Genomic DNA, 16,741 nt, shown 5'->3' on the forward strand with positions numbered 1-16,741 from the left:
GAGCGTAGTACAATTCTTGCTCTTAGACTGAAATGCCTTTATTGCATGTTGTGATGATGACTTAGTTGATGTAGACTTGTCTGCAGCTGATGTCAGCAATCAACACGACTTGATAGGTTAGGATCTTGTGCATCGTTTTAGAGATCCTGTCATGAAATGGAGAATTCTACAAGCTGCTTTGACTTAAACATGACACAAATTAGTTCTTTAATGTGAAGTTCCTTTGTGTTATCTAGTGACCGGTCAGTTTTTTCCAAACCTAAGGCTTTGAGTATGATATACCAAATGCATCAAGATGAGAGGCTTGGAGATAACTGCTTTGAAGCATCTGTTTTAGTTCACTAGGTAGAATAAATGCAGTATTTGTTCTGTCATCATTTACATCATTAAACTAGAGATAAGATTTTTACATTGTTAGTAATTAAAAAGGAGTAGTTGAATTTTACCCACTTGGGAGTGACTATCCACAATGTTATGTTATTTCCTACTGTGTTTTCTAAGTTGATGTTAAGGATTTAAATTAAGTCAAGATCTAAGTCCCAGTAAGGAATAGCTAGAGAAATTGTCAGGCATCTCGTTTTCTTGGCATAAAGACAAAGGTTCCTACATATCAACACTGAAGAATCCCCAAAAGACAAAAGAAGGCACTATGGGAGGTGAGAACAAAAGGGATATGGGACAGACTTTCATTATTTGCTCTTTCTGGTTTCCTACTTAATAAATTAACCTGAGATACTTCTAAGCTTGAATGTTCTTTTTCTGCAAATAGTGAAAAATCTTTGTCCTGTACTCCACTTGAGCTCAGGTGGATTATTTAGAGAAAGTCAATTCAGCAGAGGCAATGATGCAGCTATGCAGATTTACTACTGGAATTTAGCAGGGGGAGGAGAGCAGCACAGGTTCAGTTGCCTTTTGAAATTATCTTCTTTCCTGTAAGAATAGGCTCTGGCTTCCTTAGGTGTCCCCAGGGCCATCTGCCACATGCAAAATGGGTGCTACTGCAATAGTTAGACTTGTCTAATACCTCGGGGCCAGTGAAAGTTCAAATGTAAAGCTATCAACAAAACTTGATCCCAGGGTGTTGCTTTAGACTTTTTTCCTTCCTTCTGCCAGTCAAGGGTCTCTGGTTTTTTTAATTTTTTATCTCCCCCCATTCTTTATCCTCTGGAGAGTTAAATGGTTCAGCTTCTGAGGCTCATCTGCCTTGCCTATAAATATTCTTATTTACAGCTGAGAGCTCTCACTCAAGCTGTTAAAATTATACTCTTTAAATGTTCATTAAACTTCTGGTCTTAAGAACCTGATCTGTTCTTTCGGTTCCGTTTTAAACTATTCTTGGATACACGCTCAATTCTTGCCCTTCCTTTAAACCTTCTTATTTTATGAATCCTTTCTTCTCTTTTCCCCATCTGCTATTTGCATACTGATTATATGAAATTGCATTAGAACATGTTGCCTGTGGAGTCTCTGCTTATTTAAGAAGGTATTTGTTCAACAGGCTAAAGGGGAAAATGCTTTTTGTACTATAAAAAAGAAACAGCCAAAAAACCATGTAAAATATACCTGCTTCTTCAGGCTTCTTTTAAAATAAAGTTGTTTACTCTAATGCGGCATCTTTCCCTTTATAGAAAGAGTCTTCACGAGGAAGACATAGAGAAAAGGAGGATATCAAAATTACAAAGGAGAGAACACCAGAAAGTGAAGAGGAAAATGGGGATTGGGAAACAAATAGAGAAGGTAAGTATCATTAAACTAATGGTCCCCCTACAGCTCAAAGAGTTGCAAGATTACTGGGCTGTATGTAAAGCAGAACGCTTAAAGATTTGGTCTCTAAGCAGAATACTTTTATGCCGTAGCCATTAATATTTATTTTTGGAGGAGAGCAAAGAAGCAATCTGCGTTGGACTGCTACAATGTTAAAACCAACTTACTTTAAAAACACATGCTTTTTTTTTTCTTTTTTGACTCCTCAGACAACAAGGAACTTGGCTGTAGGCTACTCCGTGGCTGAACCTTTCACATTTAGATCACTAGTTGAATCCTAGTTACATCCAAAGTAATTTTGAAACTGGTCAGAGCATAACTCCTTTGAATTCAAGTCAGCAGGTTTTTGTTGCGTAATTTGTAATGGTGTGAACTGTCTCATTAACAAGGGCTCCATTAGAATGTATAATAACAGCTGAAGTTAGCAATGGGTGGACTATTTATATACTGAAAACACTCGAAGAGTGGTAAGAGTCTTGCATTACCTTCTGTAGTCATTTTTGTTTGGGTGGGGTTGGGGTTTTTTTTGTTTGATTGGGGGTTTTTTAATGGTTAAAAGGTGATTTCATTGTCCTTGTTGATAATACTCATCTGTTTAATATGTGGACAGTTGAGGAAAAGATTGTCTTTGTTTTCTGCTCTCCCTCCCGAGTTTCACTTTCATTAGAGACCAAATTCACCTGACAGTGAAATTATGGCAGTTTCTAATGAACTGTGCTGTTTATGTAGTTTTTTAAGTGTCACTGTTTCAGAAGTAGTTACAATATTGCAAGAGAAGATGGGATCCTGATCCATTCTGAATGAATTCAGATATAATGAATGTATTTTCAGTACAGTATACTACAAGTTGTTTGTGAGATGGAGCTCCTCTGTAAATTTCATTAAGTAGGTGGCTTTTCTATAGGATGTGCTATAAGTGTTGCAAATATTGTTTTGCTGTGTCTTAAGCACAATACATGAATAGAAAAGTAGCCATAATGTATTTTCACTCCTTTCTAAATTTCTGTTTTCGGCGTGGTTTAAAAAACATTGACCTATGACACGTGTGCATGGAAATAGACTCTAAGTCAAAAGAGTAGACTCTAAGTCAAGAGTTTGGAACATAAAAACCTCAAGTTCTATATAAATATATAGTATGAATGTCATAAGTCTTAGACACTGAGGCTTTCAGGTTGAGAATTATGATTTTTTTTCAAAACAGTGTTGATCATAGTTATGTGGATGAAGTAATATTACTGCCTGTTAAGTTATAGTGAGTGCTATATAAGCAGACAGATGGACTGGGAAAGAACCTATGCTGTTAGGAACTGCACGTCTCTAAGCTGTTCCCATGCATTCATGACACATGAAGGGAATTTGTAGACTGCGTTTAGTTATTGCAAAACCTTTTGTATAGTTCCTGTGTGTAGGAAGGGGAGTGAAAGCTAATGACTTTTTAATGAAGTCATCTTTTCTCTGACAGTTATTTTCCTAAACTGCTTTTTGAGCCTTAGACTTAAATAGCCATGAACAAAATAAGAAATGTAAACAGAGCGAGTAAAACTGCTTTAATTTTCAGTAAGATTTCAGTTGCAAGGCCTGAAGCATGTGATATTAACTAGCCATGACTTAATGAAATAGTGAGAGAAATAACACCTTTTCTGATGCGAAAACCAAACAGTAATAATGTTTTAAAAGCAGAAATAAACTCTTGAAGTGTGCATTTATCCAGTGAAGGAGGTCATATAGACCTTTACTTTTATTTTAAAATCAATTTGTAGATGTAATTAAATAAGTGTATCAGTTGATTTGTGGGATACTCTATTAAACAAAATCCTCTAGTATCATCTATTACTATTCAAATCCATTTCATGTGAGATTTCCCAATTAAGTAGTGCTCTGCACATTTTTTGGTCTTTGTGAAGACGCATGCTTTCATTTTTTTGTTGTTGTTTAAATATAAATAAATGGTTTACTGGGTTTCCCGTGCTATCTCAGCTTAATAATTGATGCAAGTCTCTGAAAGAAGTAAAGTTGTTTTTATAATGAAGCTTAAGAACTTAACTGCAGGTTGTATGGAACTAACTAGAGTTCTTTCATGTTTACACACATAATTGGAGAAGATATTTGGCTTAGCTTCATTGATCCATTTATGCAGTGCTTAAAAGTCACAGAAATATTTATGCTTGGCATCCAGTACGCTAAATATTATTGTTTATTTCATATGTAATTTTTTACTAATCTATTTACTTTTTTTTAAATAAAGACTCTGATAATGGAGATGTTAATTATGATTATGATCACGAGCTGTCTTTGGAAATGAAACGCCAAAAGATTCAGAGAGAACTCATGAAGTTGGAACAGGAAAACATGGAGAAACGAGAGGAAATAGTCATTAAAAAAGAGGTTTGTGTTACATAAATGTGAAATTAAAAAAATAAGTCATCAGCCACTTCATAGGCTTCTAATTGTTTCCTGGAAGACTTCAGCTTTCTGGGCTACAAACGCACTATTGTGTTACATAGTAGTAAATAACTGGCATGTGTATAACTTAGTGAGTCGGTTATTAGTTGTGAATATCTGGTCAGTCATCCAGCACCATAACCAAATTTTCTGCTTTATGAAGTCAGCTATTAAATGAGTAGGATTTAGTGCATTTTAATGATATAAAACTATTAAGACCTTTAACAGAGAAGACATGCAGAAGAAAACCCAAGGCATTTGCCAAGCTCCTTTTCCAACATGTCTTGTAGTAACAGAGTAAAGTAGACTGACAGAGGCAAAGTTGTAAGTGTTAGAAGCCCTAAAATTTTGGGGAAGATTAAAAAAAAAAAAAGGCCTGAAAGGAGGTATTTCTTTTTCAGACAAACTTGAGTGCTAACTGGGAACGTACTGATTTTAAACTTTTAGTTACAGTTTTTGTAATGTATTACAGGGTGCGTCATCACCTCTTCCCCCACCCTTTTTCTGTCATCTTCCTTTTATGGTATTTTTTGAAAAAATGTGTTTAGTTTATTTGAGGTAGATGCGTATGTAGTTAAGGTCTCAGATGTAGACTGTTACGGAAATTACATATTTGACACATATATCAGCATACAGGTAAGCTTTTGAGCATCAGTTTCTTATCAGTTAATATATTCTTTTCCTCAAGATTTCTCCAGAGGTGGGTAGATCTAAATTATCACCATCGCCATCACCAAGAAAGTCTAGCAAATCTCCAAAACGAAGATCCAGTCCCAAATCATCATCTTCAGCTAGTAAGAAAGAGAAGAAAGCATCTACCGTATCTTCCCCACTTTTGGATCAGCAGAGGTCAGTATGTAGATGTGTCTTGTGAGAAAGTGAGAACAGATAATGACGCTGATTTTTATTACTGGGGTTTTCATAATTAATAAGGTTTTTCATTTTCCTTGCTTTCAGGACTTTTGATTATTTAACTTTAGGGGAAGGTCTCTAAATTGTGCGCTGTGAATCATCATCTGCAGAAAATTGTTACACGCATGTATTTGTCAGTTGATTTAATGGTTTACTATCAGTTCTTTTCTCTGTGAATGTCCAGAGTCTCTGGGAGGTGATAAGGAAATATAAAACATTAAAAAGTGTGAAGCAGTTTTATTTGAGATGCTGCAGCCTATGAAGTAGCTCCTTTAGACTGAAGTGAAATGTTTAAAATTTGACCAACTGCACAGTCTGTTGGTACTGCATATTGCTGTTCAGCACATAATGTTTGACTTTCAAGGCAGGGAATTTCTCAGAATTCAGGAGGGGAAAAGAAGTAGGGGATGTGGGGGAGGGGAAAAAAGTAAGGACAAGCTATGTGAAAATCACAGGAAGTTCAAACTGGGCACCTTGCCACAAAAAGTCAGAAACAGGTTTTGCAGACTTCAGTTCTTGCTGGCTGCACGATGTTTTGAATCACTGTTTGCAGCTTTTAGATAGGAAAGAAATTACTGCAACAGTATAAGCAGACACATCTGTATTTACTAAACAAAAATCCCCTTTAAAATAGGGACAAAACAATGTTGTTGCTACTACGAGAATGTACAGCATGGGCTAGTATGCTACTGACATTCAGTATGCAGTGATACCTGGTTTATAGGGTTTATGTCAGTGGTAGTTTATATGGAAAAATATATACTATTTCATATTGTGAGATGCATATACAAAAATATTTGGATGCTTTATTCTGCGTCAGGTAGTTAACATTAGATCGAAGGCATGAGTTGTTGAAGTCATTCTGTGTATGTGATTGGGGTATTGCATTGCAGACATGGGAGTCTAAACAGACAAGGTACTCTGTATAGAGAGTTCTGGTCCTCTGATGTGTGCAGTTCATGCAAGGACATTTTAACTTGGAAAATTGGTTCTGTCTGAATGGGAGCAATTGCTATTTTTGTTCACTTGCTTCAGAAATAGAGGTTATAAATGAAAGAGCTCAATGTGAATTTTTACCAACTGCATTCACCCTTCAGTCAAGTGCAATTATTGAGCACTGCTTGCTAATGGAGTGGTGAATCCTATCCTAAAGCTTCAAGGCCCTTTAGGTTACAACTTTCCTGCCAACATATGAGAAATCATCATTTGAAATAGTTGGCAGTCTTTCATTTTTTTTTTCCCCTCCTCTCTAGGAGTTCTAAAAGTAACCAGAGTAAAAAGAAAGGTCCTCGTACCCCTAGTCCTCCTCCTCCAGTACAAGAGGAAACTCCCCTGGGGAAAAAACACAAAGAAAAACATAAAGCAAAAGAACGTTCAGAAGAAAAGGCGAGGGAGGTAAAAGAGAGAGGGCGTGACTTTGAAAGGCACAAGGAGAAAAAAGAGAAGCAGAGGTAAGATACATTGCATTATTAACTTTTAACATTAATGTAACCTTGCTTTTAAAGTTATCTTTTATAGAACACTGAATAATAAGGGATTTTTACCTGCTTTGCCAACAACCTTTTCAGTACTCATTAACTATTTTAAGTGGTTATATAGATGGATTGATAGACTATAACTAACAGATTGGTAGGTTTTAATTACATAACTTAATAAGATTGTAAAATGCCCTTTTGAAAGACTCATTACTTTTCAGTAAGTTGGACCTTCACCAATGGAGCAATTCATTTGCCAAAAATCTTTGTCAAAGTCGTTTGCTTGTCTGCTTGCCTGCTCTTCTGAAATCTTAGAGGACTAATATCTTTCTAAATTGGTAGTGGCACGTTTAAACTTTCCCTAATCTTCAGTAGCTTAAAAGTATTTTTGAAGTAGTCAAAGACTACTGCAATTTTAGAATTACTTTACTTTTGTGTATATATGTATCTCAAGTGGTGGACTAATATGACTATTCGCGTTATTTTCTGAAGCATAGGTGTCCATTTAAGTTGCAAAATATAACATCTGCATTTTTAAGTCCTGTATTGCCTTGATGAAAATAAGATACATGTTCGTAAGTGTTTACTTTGTAACTGGCATAGCAAAGACCATAGGGGTGGAAGACCAGTGCATTGTGTATTTTAAATTGATTAAATAAATTACACCATTCTTACTCTAAAATATATTATTTCCCTCATGCTTGCACACTCCATTACTGGAAGAAGGTCGTAAGCAGTAGAAAAGAACATTCTAGGTAGTGCTGAAAGGATCAAGAGAGTACTTGACTTATCGTTGTACTATAATCAGTATTGCTGCGGTGACTACAGCCTTTTATTTCAGTGTTGGATTTCTTTCTTTTTTTTCATAAATAATAAAAATCAAGAAATAATGTCAAATCTTCATGAGGTACAGTAAGTTAAATAGTTGAAGCTTCTGACAGATCTTTCGTTCATTTGCAACTGTGATTAGTGTTTGAAAATGTCTGTGAGCTTGAGGCTTCTTAAATAAAGTTCTGACATTACAGAACTTTTTAAATAGGGTAGCAAGATAATTCTCCATTGATAGGAATTCGGTTTCACCACCACATGAAATATTAGGGAAAATTACAAGAAAATATTTTTGCTTTTACCATATTCTAGTTTTGTATTTTACAGGCCAGGGATTAGCATGAAATTTAGTTCATATCTTGCATTCTTGAGTTTTGCTAGCTTAAGGTAATTTCGTATATGAAATTATAGATGGAACAAATGATTCTATAAGATAGCTCTTGATCTTGTAAGGCACAAGGTTCTGTCTTGGAGTTGTTTGTAATTTCTTAGAAATGCACTGATGCCATGTTATACCTGTTAAACAAGCTGCTATTTATGTTTCCCAGGGATCCCTCTGAAAGTTCCCATAGACAGAAGCGTTCTCCTAGTCCTGCAGATCATTCTGGCAGTAATTCTTCCCCTTCCAGGGAGTATTCACCACCTGCTGCAAGGCGAAGACAAACCTCCCGAGCTCCAGCCAAGTCAACCACTCACAAACATAACTTCTCACCCTCTCGCAGGTGGGAGGTCAATTGTATGGATTTTATTTCCATGAAAAGTTCCAGTTTAGAAACTTCCTTTGTTGGTTTGACTACTTGTTCATATGTGTCTGTTCTGGGTATGTGTGTGCCTCAAACACTTGAGCTCTGAGACTTTTTTTTGCCAAGTTCCTACATTGAGAGTACCTGTCATGTCAAGAACACAAGCCATGGTGCAGGCTTCCATTTATCAGTTCCTCTCAAATGTTTTGGCTTCAGGTGGAACTTCAGAAGTCTGATATAAGACATAGTCAGTCTGTGATCCTTTGGGAACTCTTTTTTTCTTCCTCACCTTTCCCCTTCTTAAAAAGTAGAAAATGTGAGAAGTCCTCCTATCTTGGAGGTGGGGAAGGAGCAGAGTTTCTCTGTTCTGAAATGGGTAAGGTGGTACACAGATCCTGGCTCTACACATCTTTCCTGAAAAGCAAGCATGACTGGCTAAACACTATGATACGAGGACAATTTCAGAGACCCTTCTTGCAGAAAGCTTCAGGGAAGATATCATCCTGCTAGTTCTAGGGACCTTAGAAAAAAAATCTTTTACTACCCTTTAAAAAGAAAGGAGGAGGCTTCTTTCTTTGGTCTGAAGGAGTCTGTAAGCTTAGGTTTAGAATGACAGGGCTAAATACTGTTGCAGTCCTGTGTTTGTGTAATGGAGAGGGAGGCATACTTATTTTCTGCACTTCTGTTGAAGGTTGGTGGGAACACACCAGATGTCATAACTGCATGGTGATAAAACAAGCAGAATAAAATCCATCCATTCAGCAATCCTCAGCAAGCTCTTTTGCTGCTGTGGTGACTCAGTTCAGCTGGAACAATGTTGTATTGTATTAAGCTAGATGTCGCTGATGGACATTTTCTCTAAATTGGATTTTTTATAGGGAAGGGAGTAGAACAGCCCATTCCCCCTGCAGCTGGCAGTAGTAAGGAGACTGAAAAATACCTTTTCAGTACCCTTTTCCCCATTTTTTTCTAACCTACTCCAGTATTTTGCTCATCACTGCCTGCTTGGGGGTTCTATGCAGACATATCAAGTGTTGTGCAAGGGAATGTTAGGCAGGGAAAATAAATGGGCCTTCTGCTAGAAGCAGGGAAGGATATTTGAAATCGTTTTTTTGTCTCCAAACCATTGATAGCCTTCCATGCAAGCCAATTTTGGTAACCCGTGTGTTTCATAATAATGGTTTAATGGTGAAAAGTAAATGTAGTCTTAGTTTAAAGACAGTAGGTCATGAAATTATATTAGATTGTCAGTCATTTCTGATCCTGACAGAATTTTACTTTGAGTGCTTTGAAAATTTTACTACTAATTCCAGGCCATTTGTTTCATTGGTATATGATAATGTCTAGAAATTGTCATCTTGGAGGCATTCAGGCTACTTGTTTCCTCAGGAATAGTCATTGGTCAGACCTTCCCTCTTGTGATGGAAAGCTGTGGCAAGCGTGAGTATATATCTATGGAGACAGAAAAACTGAGTTTCCTCTTCCCTGCCATCCATGAGGAATATCTACTGGTAGCATGCACAAGGGGACCTTGAGGCTTTTTAATTTTCTAGACAAAAGAAGCTCTGCATAAACATCTTGGAGGTCAGACTGTGTGTAGAAGTTACAGGCACCCCTAAGCCACATCAGGAGCACATCAGCTGGATCCCATGCACTTCCAGGTCTTCAAGGAGATACAGAATCTTAGTCTGTGTCCAAATATTCTCTGGCATTGATCATCATAAACACATCTCAGTGGTATAGTGTTCAGACCTGGCAATATCTGAGTGTACAAGCTTACAGACACAGTCTGAATTAAATCAAAAAACCAGATACAGCCTGTTCTTCAGAATGTCCTAGTTAAGTGTGTTCCAAAGGCTGGTTTTACTTATTTTTCTATCTCACCCCTTTCTGCCACTTTTCTGGGCATATTTTCTAGTAGAGATAAAGTGGCTCGGTTCAAGTATTGTTTCAGCCTGTCCTGCAAAAATTGTGTTTGACTTCTGTCAATTAACAAGTCTGAATTACCTCAACAATCAAACCAAGATGCTTCCTTTAGTGAATATATCTGGTTCTGTGATGGAATCTGGCTGTAAAACCACAATCTTCGTGAGATTGATCCTCTGGTAATCAGCATACTACTCCATGGGGCTCTGAAGACAGTTTTCTTGAGTCACTGACATTGACTAGAAGGAAGGATGAAATGCTGATATTAACAAAAGATTTCCACCATGTTGTCTTTTATCCAAAAAGGACTTCCTTACAGACTTGAGTTCCTGCCTCAGATTGCCAGTGATTTCACTTTGCATTCCGTTCCCAAAGCTTTTGCTGCTTGGATGCTGAGTCATTGCTCTGTGTTCTTGAGATGAGGAGAATCTTTTTGACTCCAGACTTTGGGTCTTTAAGAAGCCTTAGCCAGGAGATCCACTGCTGAGTAGCACTGGCTGGGCAACTGTCCATTTGGCTCTTGGATAGTGTCATGACAGGCTGTAAGCCTGCTAACCTGAATTATTCCAGAGCTCATTCTCTTCAGAGCCCAACTGACATCAGCTATCTCACTGAGAAGAGTTTGTTGTGACTTTTGCAAGATATTCAGTGAAAGCTGTGTTACATATATATCTTTACCAACTGCTGGGCTATTGCAGAAGATTGCAGGGAGGTACTACTGCGTTTGGTAAAGTAGCCCCTTATTTGTGAGTCACCTGAAACTGAGAGCTTCATCTGTATGATCTGGATGTTTATTTGAAGTCACCAACACTATACGGACATTCAAAAGCGAGAACTAAATTACTTAATTTTAAGTGGGATTTTTGAAGATGTATTGTCCATGTGTGGTTTTTCTGACTCCTGCTCTTCTCTTTGGAGTCTCTGGAATTTTCTGAAGTGAAAGGGAGTTGCGAGTTAAGGGCAATGCACATTTTGTGGGAAAAGATACTTGCAAGTTGCTTTGATGCTGATAAGGGAAAAAAACCACTACTGAGCTCAAAGGCTTGAAGCTTGTGTTTGTCCACGTTAGGCTGTGCATGGGATAATGTATTATGAGGAAATTTGTTTACTGTTGTGTAAATGATCTTTAGTTAAGTGATGGGATTTTGACGATGAGAGACGCTTTGTATACTTCTTCTTATTATATTAGATATGAGTTTTCCCTGTTTGTGTAAACTTTCATGTTTGCTAAAATTTTAAGTAGATATGCATATGGGTTTTCAGGATCCAGGCCTAAATTGTTTAAAGATCAATGCTTATAATAAAAGAAAGACGTTTTAAGTGCATGAGAAGGAGACACTGTTGCTTTCTAAAAAAATTGAATGCTGTTGAAAACAAAAGAAGAAAAATTCCCTTTCAGTAACACTGTGTAAAAGTTACCTGTCTAATTTTACCATGAACTCCAAAAAGCATTTTATATTGAAGAAAACAATTGTTCTTGCTTTGGGGGTGGGTGGGGAACATCATGTTTTTTTCTGACTCCTGCCTCCTTTCCTCCAGGAAAGCATTCTGGTAGCTGTGTAATATAGTTTATTTAATATCCAAGAATAAATTGTCCAATCAAAATTATAACCATTTAAAGAGAAGCATACTTTGAAAGGATATCGTTGGTACCCTTGAGGGAAAGCTAGTTTGATATTTTATAGAAGTGGCACTTACTTTCAGCAGACAGAGGGTAGAGAATGCACAAATTATGGGTATGGTAGGGTATGGTAAGAACCTTTCAAATCAAGTTATTACATGTGTGCCTGTTCTAACTCTTCCTTGCAGGTCTGCTTCCCCATCAGGTCACCATCATTCTCCCATATCGTCCAGACATCACTCCTCTTCATCACAGTCAGGGTCCTCTGTTCAAAGACATTCTCCTTCCCCACACCGCAAAAGAACTCCTTCTCCATCCTATCAAAGGACAGCTTCCCCGCCTGCAAGGCGATCATCTTCTCCCTATCCCCCACATTCTTCCTCTTCTCCTCAGAGGAAGCGAAGCCCTTCGAGACACCGATCTCCTGGAAGAGAAAAGGGAAGACATGATCGTGATCGGACTTCACAGTCTCATGATAGACGCCATGAAAGGCGGGATGGTATGAATAAAAAATAGCTATTCAGAATACTTTTTATTTGTTTGCAAATTGCATTTTGAAACTTGATTTTCAAATTGTGGCATTGTCTGCACCTGTCCCAATGGCTAGGGGGTGAAGAAAATACTGGCTGTATTATTATTCCTGTGCTGGTGGTGCTGTTTTCAGGGACTGTGCAATGGGGTATTCCTGATAGGACTGCTTATGTACGCTCAGCTGATTGTAAAGATCCTGTAGGCATCTGTCTAGGTGTTTCTTGTGTAATGCAATGGTGGTGTCAGTAGGTAAGTGATCTTCTCTTGGTATCAGGCATATACTAGTGGATCATCTGAGTGACAGCAGGATACTTGTAAGTAACTGTTACTCTTTTCTGTGAGGTGTCCAAATGCTAATCCAGTCCTCTCCAATTACTCTGTCTATTGTCTTTTTAATTGACATTAAGTGAGGTGTATGCAAAGAAACAGTTATTCCCTCTGGAAATCCGTAAAGCTGGTTGAGCAGTTTGTGATGGGCAAACATGCTCTTTCTCTCAAGAGACAGATTACAAAGAGTACATATGTCAGCTTTTTTTAGACTGGCTGTAAACTTACCTTCTTGTAGCAGTAACATTATAAATACGTAATATAAAAAAAAAAGGAAAAAGACTTTAGCAGGGCACTGAGGTCTTAAAAGCAAGTGGTCTTAAATATAGCACAGATTTCCTGAAAATATGTGTATGTGGAGAAAAAAAGGAATCTGATTGGAGGAGAAATGATCCTACCTTAAAATTATTGAAGTATGCTTGCTCTCTAATGTTTGAAATTGATTTATTATACTTATTGTCTTTTGAACAGGTAAATATTTGTAAAGTACAGATTCAGATTCACAAAAAGATCTTTAAAGCTCACTGAATGTATAGGTAGATACCCAACATGATCTTTTCCTACTTACATATTAATTTTTATTTTCTGTTTGTATGTCAGAAGTATATTTTTGACTGTATTATTTTAGTGTTATTTGTGTGCTAAATTTTTGCTTGCTCTGATTAAGCTAGGTGTATAACATTCTTTCAAACATTTTACAGAAACTAGAGGGAAAAGGGAAAAAGAAAGAGAAACAAGAGACGATCGTGATTATGACCAGGAGCAGAGTACCTCCAGAGATCATAGAGATGACAGAGAATCTCGTGATGGAAGAGATCGGAGGGAGACAAGAGAAAACAGAGATCGGAGGGAACCAAGGGAATCCAGAGACACCCGAGACTCCAGAGATACAAGGGATTATAGCAGAGATACAAAAGATAGTCGTGATCAGAGAGACTCGCGCTCCACACGAGATTCCCATGACTACAGAGACAGAGAGAGTCGCGATACCCATAAAAAGGATGATCAGTATCAGGAGGACTCGCGCAGCTATGGAAGATCCCATGGTAGAGAAGAGAGCTCTCGTGCTGAAACAAGGAATGACTCCAGAAGTGACTCCAGAAATGAAAGCAGAAGTGATAGAACTGGCAGAAGTCGAGGCAGAGGTCCAGAATTATCTGACAAGGGTATTGCGTGATTTAAAAAATCAATAAGTGTCCCTGTCATTGGAGATTGAATATTGACATTCATACTATCTTTTGATATTTGATATGGAAGTGCTGCCAAATAGTTCATGCTTTTAAAGCTATGTTCAATTCTATTGTCGTTAAATTAGAACAGTTGCTTAAATTTATAGCACTTTGGTGTTCTCCATTCATTAAAGTTGGCATAACATTGGTATTCTGCCATCCCATTTTAAAACAAACCCTAACCTTTACATCACTCTATTTAATGTTTCTGCAACCCTAGGTTTTCCCATGGGCTACAAACACAAGAGGCTGATGTGTAGTGGAAGATTCGTAGGGGGCAGTGTGTCTCAAAGTACTGGGCAGCAGGTTTTTTATTTTCTCTCAAAAGGAACTGCATGTCTTAGGTACCTGAAGCTATCTTTCACCTCCCCACCCTTCCTGATTGACCAAAAAAAGTGGGATTTTAACCTTTGGCAGTATTTTTGAAAGGCTGATGCACTTTATAGAACAGCTTCACTTACCACCTTTTAATCATCTGTAGTAAATATATTTTGGCTTTCTTGGGCTTATTGTGATGTTTTCATTAGGAAAATGCCATACAGTTTTTACAGGAAAAAAATATTTCTGCTTTCTCTGCTTATTCCTGCTGCACTGTCTGTAAGTTTACATCCTACTCAGAACAAATGTGAACTGGCTTTTGGACTGTTACATTCCTGGTCAGGAGACCTCATGCTATGACCAGTGGATGGCGATTTAGAAAGTCTTGAGTTTGCAGTTTGAAAACAATAACTTTACAATTAAAATGTGAAATTTGAGAGTTGTTGGTTAAGTAGAGCTTGACACTACAATTTCTATTTCCATGAACAGTTAATTCAAGTTTATTAAAAGTCACTACTTTAGTTGGTATAAAATATCAGTGGATTTCATTACATGTGGAAACTCATCTTTTGTATTGATACATCTCTATTAGGAAGTCGGGGGACCAGAGGATCCCAGGTTGATGGTCACAGCAGTAGTGGAAACTACCATGACAGCTGGGAATCAAGGAGTAGCTACCCTGATCGGGATCGCTATGATAGTCGAGAACAAGCAAGGGATTCCTCCTTTGAAAGAAGACATGGTGAACGGGACAGGCGTGACAACAGAGAAAGAGGTATTTTAATGTATATTTTTACACATACATATGTAGTCAAATACGTATGTATGTGTCTCCTTTTTTTTCCTTTTTCCACGTCCATAACACTAATTCATAAATAACTCATTTGACATGGCACACTGACACTAGTCCTATCCTTGAAGTAAGTTAGCTTTTGTAGCAAGGTCTCTCATTGGCAGTGTATGCATGAATGCTATGCCCTTTCTCCCTTCCTGTGGCTGGATTTTGGCACCTGCATTTTTTATTCATCCAAGTAGTCTTTAAACAAACTAAACTTCTTCAAGAGATTTCATTGTACAACTTCAATATAAAAAGTTTTTTCTGCCTCTTCCTCCACTTCAGGTACGTACACATGTGAGCTTAGAGTCATGACTGCATTTCATTACTGGTTCTGTTTGTCTGTATAGAAACATAGTACTTTTTCACTGTAAATTAGTTGAGCATGTTTTGGGGAAGGCCTGGCTACTAGACTGACCAACTTACTGATGACTACTACTACTAAAACAAGTGACAATTTAAATTTCCCAGGCAATAAATTTTTGAATTAACCATAAATTTAATATTGATGAATGCTTTGTTGTGGTCGATAATAATTGGCTATTAAGTGTTGGCACAGATACCAGTAGTCATAGAAAGAGTATTCAAGACTTTTCTTTTAGACATGGTATGCAGAATGGCACACTTCTGCACCTGAAAGAGTAGTGTGTTGTCTCTAAGGAATTTAGTACCAACTTTCACTCTGGAAAATATTTGTATTGCTCACCAATTAAGAGAACAGGAGGTGTCAGGCAAATGAAAATAGCATGGAAATTAAATGAGGAGCTGTGAGGAATAACTGTAAAATTACAGTGGCTTTTTTTTCCCTCTTGAGTTTTGATTTGGAGGTGACAGATATGTTCTAACTGTTGTTTAACTTCGGTTTTTCAAAGAGGTGTTTTGTATGTTACTTTGTGAGGTGCTCTTTGGTCCATTGAAATGTATATTATTGCTTGTTCTTGTGACAGGTTCTGCTTTAGATTCTGTCTCATCTTCAAGGCAGGACTTCAACAAACCTAATCTCCAGGCTTCCTTTTTCTTGTCAGCTGAAAAATCCTGCAGTCTGAATGTGTCCTGGGGGTTGGCTTTTGCAGACTAGCTTTCATCTTTTCTACCTCCCCACCCCCAATAAATCCTAGATACTTTATAATGTAATTTGTGCTTTTCATATCATACAGAGTACTTAATAAATTAAGAAAAAAATTTAAAAAAAAAAAAAAAAAAACCAGAAAAAAAAACCCTTGGAAGTAAAAATATGTCATCACAACAAAATAGATTTCCAGAAGGGAAGTTACTTTGAAAGGGTTGTGTTTCCCTTTGGGGGGAAAAAATGTAAAGAGCTTGAATGGAGATAAGATTTGCTGTTTTCTTCCTTAAAAATGTAGATCTCTTTTTGTAATAGTAAATCCTCCTCAGAGTTAGAATTCAAGACATAGTTTCCATAATTAGACCACAGTTTTAACATTGTCGTTCAGGGAAAAATGGAGATAGATTTTTGGTTGGTACTTAGTTCTATGATATGTAAGGAATCTTAGTATGGTTTTAAAATGTAAGCTTGCAAATTTGGGCTGTCTTTGTTCAACTAAAGCAAATATGTAGGTGTTCCAAACAAGCACTGGAACAGTGCTTCAAATAATGAAATCACATAAGAACTGCTGACTATCCATGTTCAATTATCTAATACACTTCCAGTATCTTGATTCATGTAAGAGTTTCATGTAGATGTTTTTTCACCAAAACTGACATAACAAACACAAGTTACAGAACTTCTGTATAAAATCTAATACTTAGTATGCACAATAAATCGTATT

The 16,741-nt window shown here is 37.2% G+C and overlaps 1 protein-coding gene across 2 annotated transcripts in view; it reads left to right on the top strand.

Moving 5' to 3' along the window:
• Positions 1-16,741, top strand: part of ZC3H13 (zinc finger CCCH-type containing 13) — a 48,449-nt gene that overhangs the window by 17,122 nt on the left and 14,586 nt on the right. Inside the window, exons 2-9 of one of the 2 annotated variants that reach the window (XM_009814343.2) lie at positions 1,629-1,737; positions 4,010-4,149; positions 4,895-5,055; positions 6,372-6,569; positions 7,970-8,143; positions 11,900-12,210; positions 13,271-13,735; positions 14,709-14,891. In XM_009814343.2, the coding sequence (XP_009812645.2) occupies positions 1,629-1,737; positions 4,010-4,149; positions 4,895-5,055; positions 6,372-6,569; positions 7,970-8,143; positions 11,900-12,210; positions 13,271-13,735; positions 14,709-14,891 (1,741 nt within the window). The remainder of the gene's footprint in view (positions 1-1,628; positions 1,738-4,009; positions 4,150-4,894; positions 5,056-6,371; positions 6,570-7,969; positions 8,144-11,899; positions 12,211-13,270; positions 13,736-14,708; positions 14,892-16,741) is intronic. The other variant, XM_059822655.1, reaches the window with a different exon arrangement.

This window comes from Gavia stellata, chromosome 1, assembly GCF_030936135.1.
Source record: "Gavia stellata isolate bGavSte3 chromosome 1, bGavSte3.hap2, whole genome shotgun sequence".
NCBI classification, from domain to species: Eukaryota; Metazoa; Chordata; class Aves; order Gaviiformes; family Gaviidae; genus Gavia; species Gavia stellata.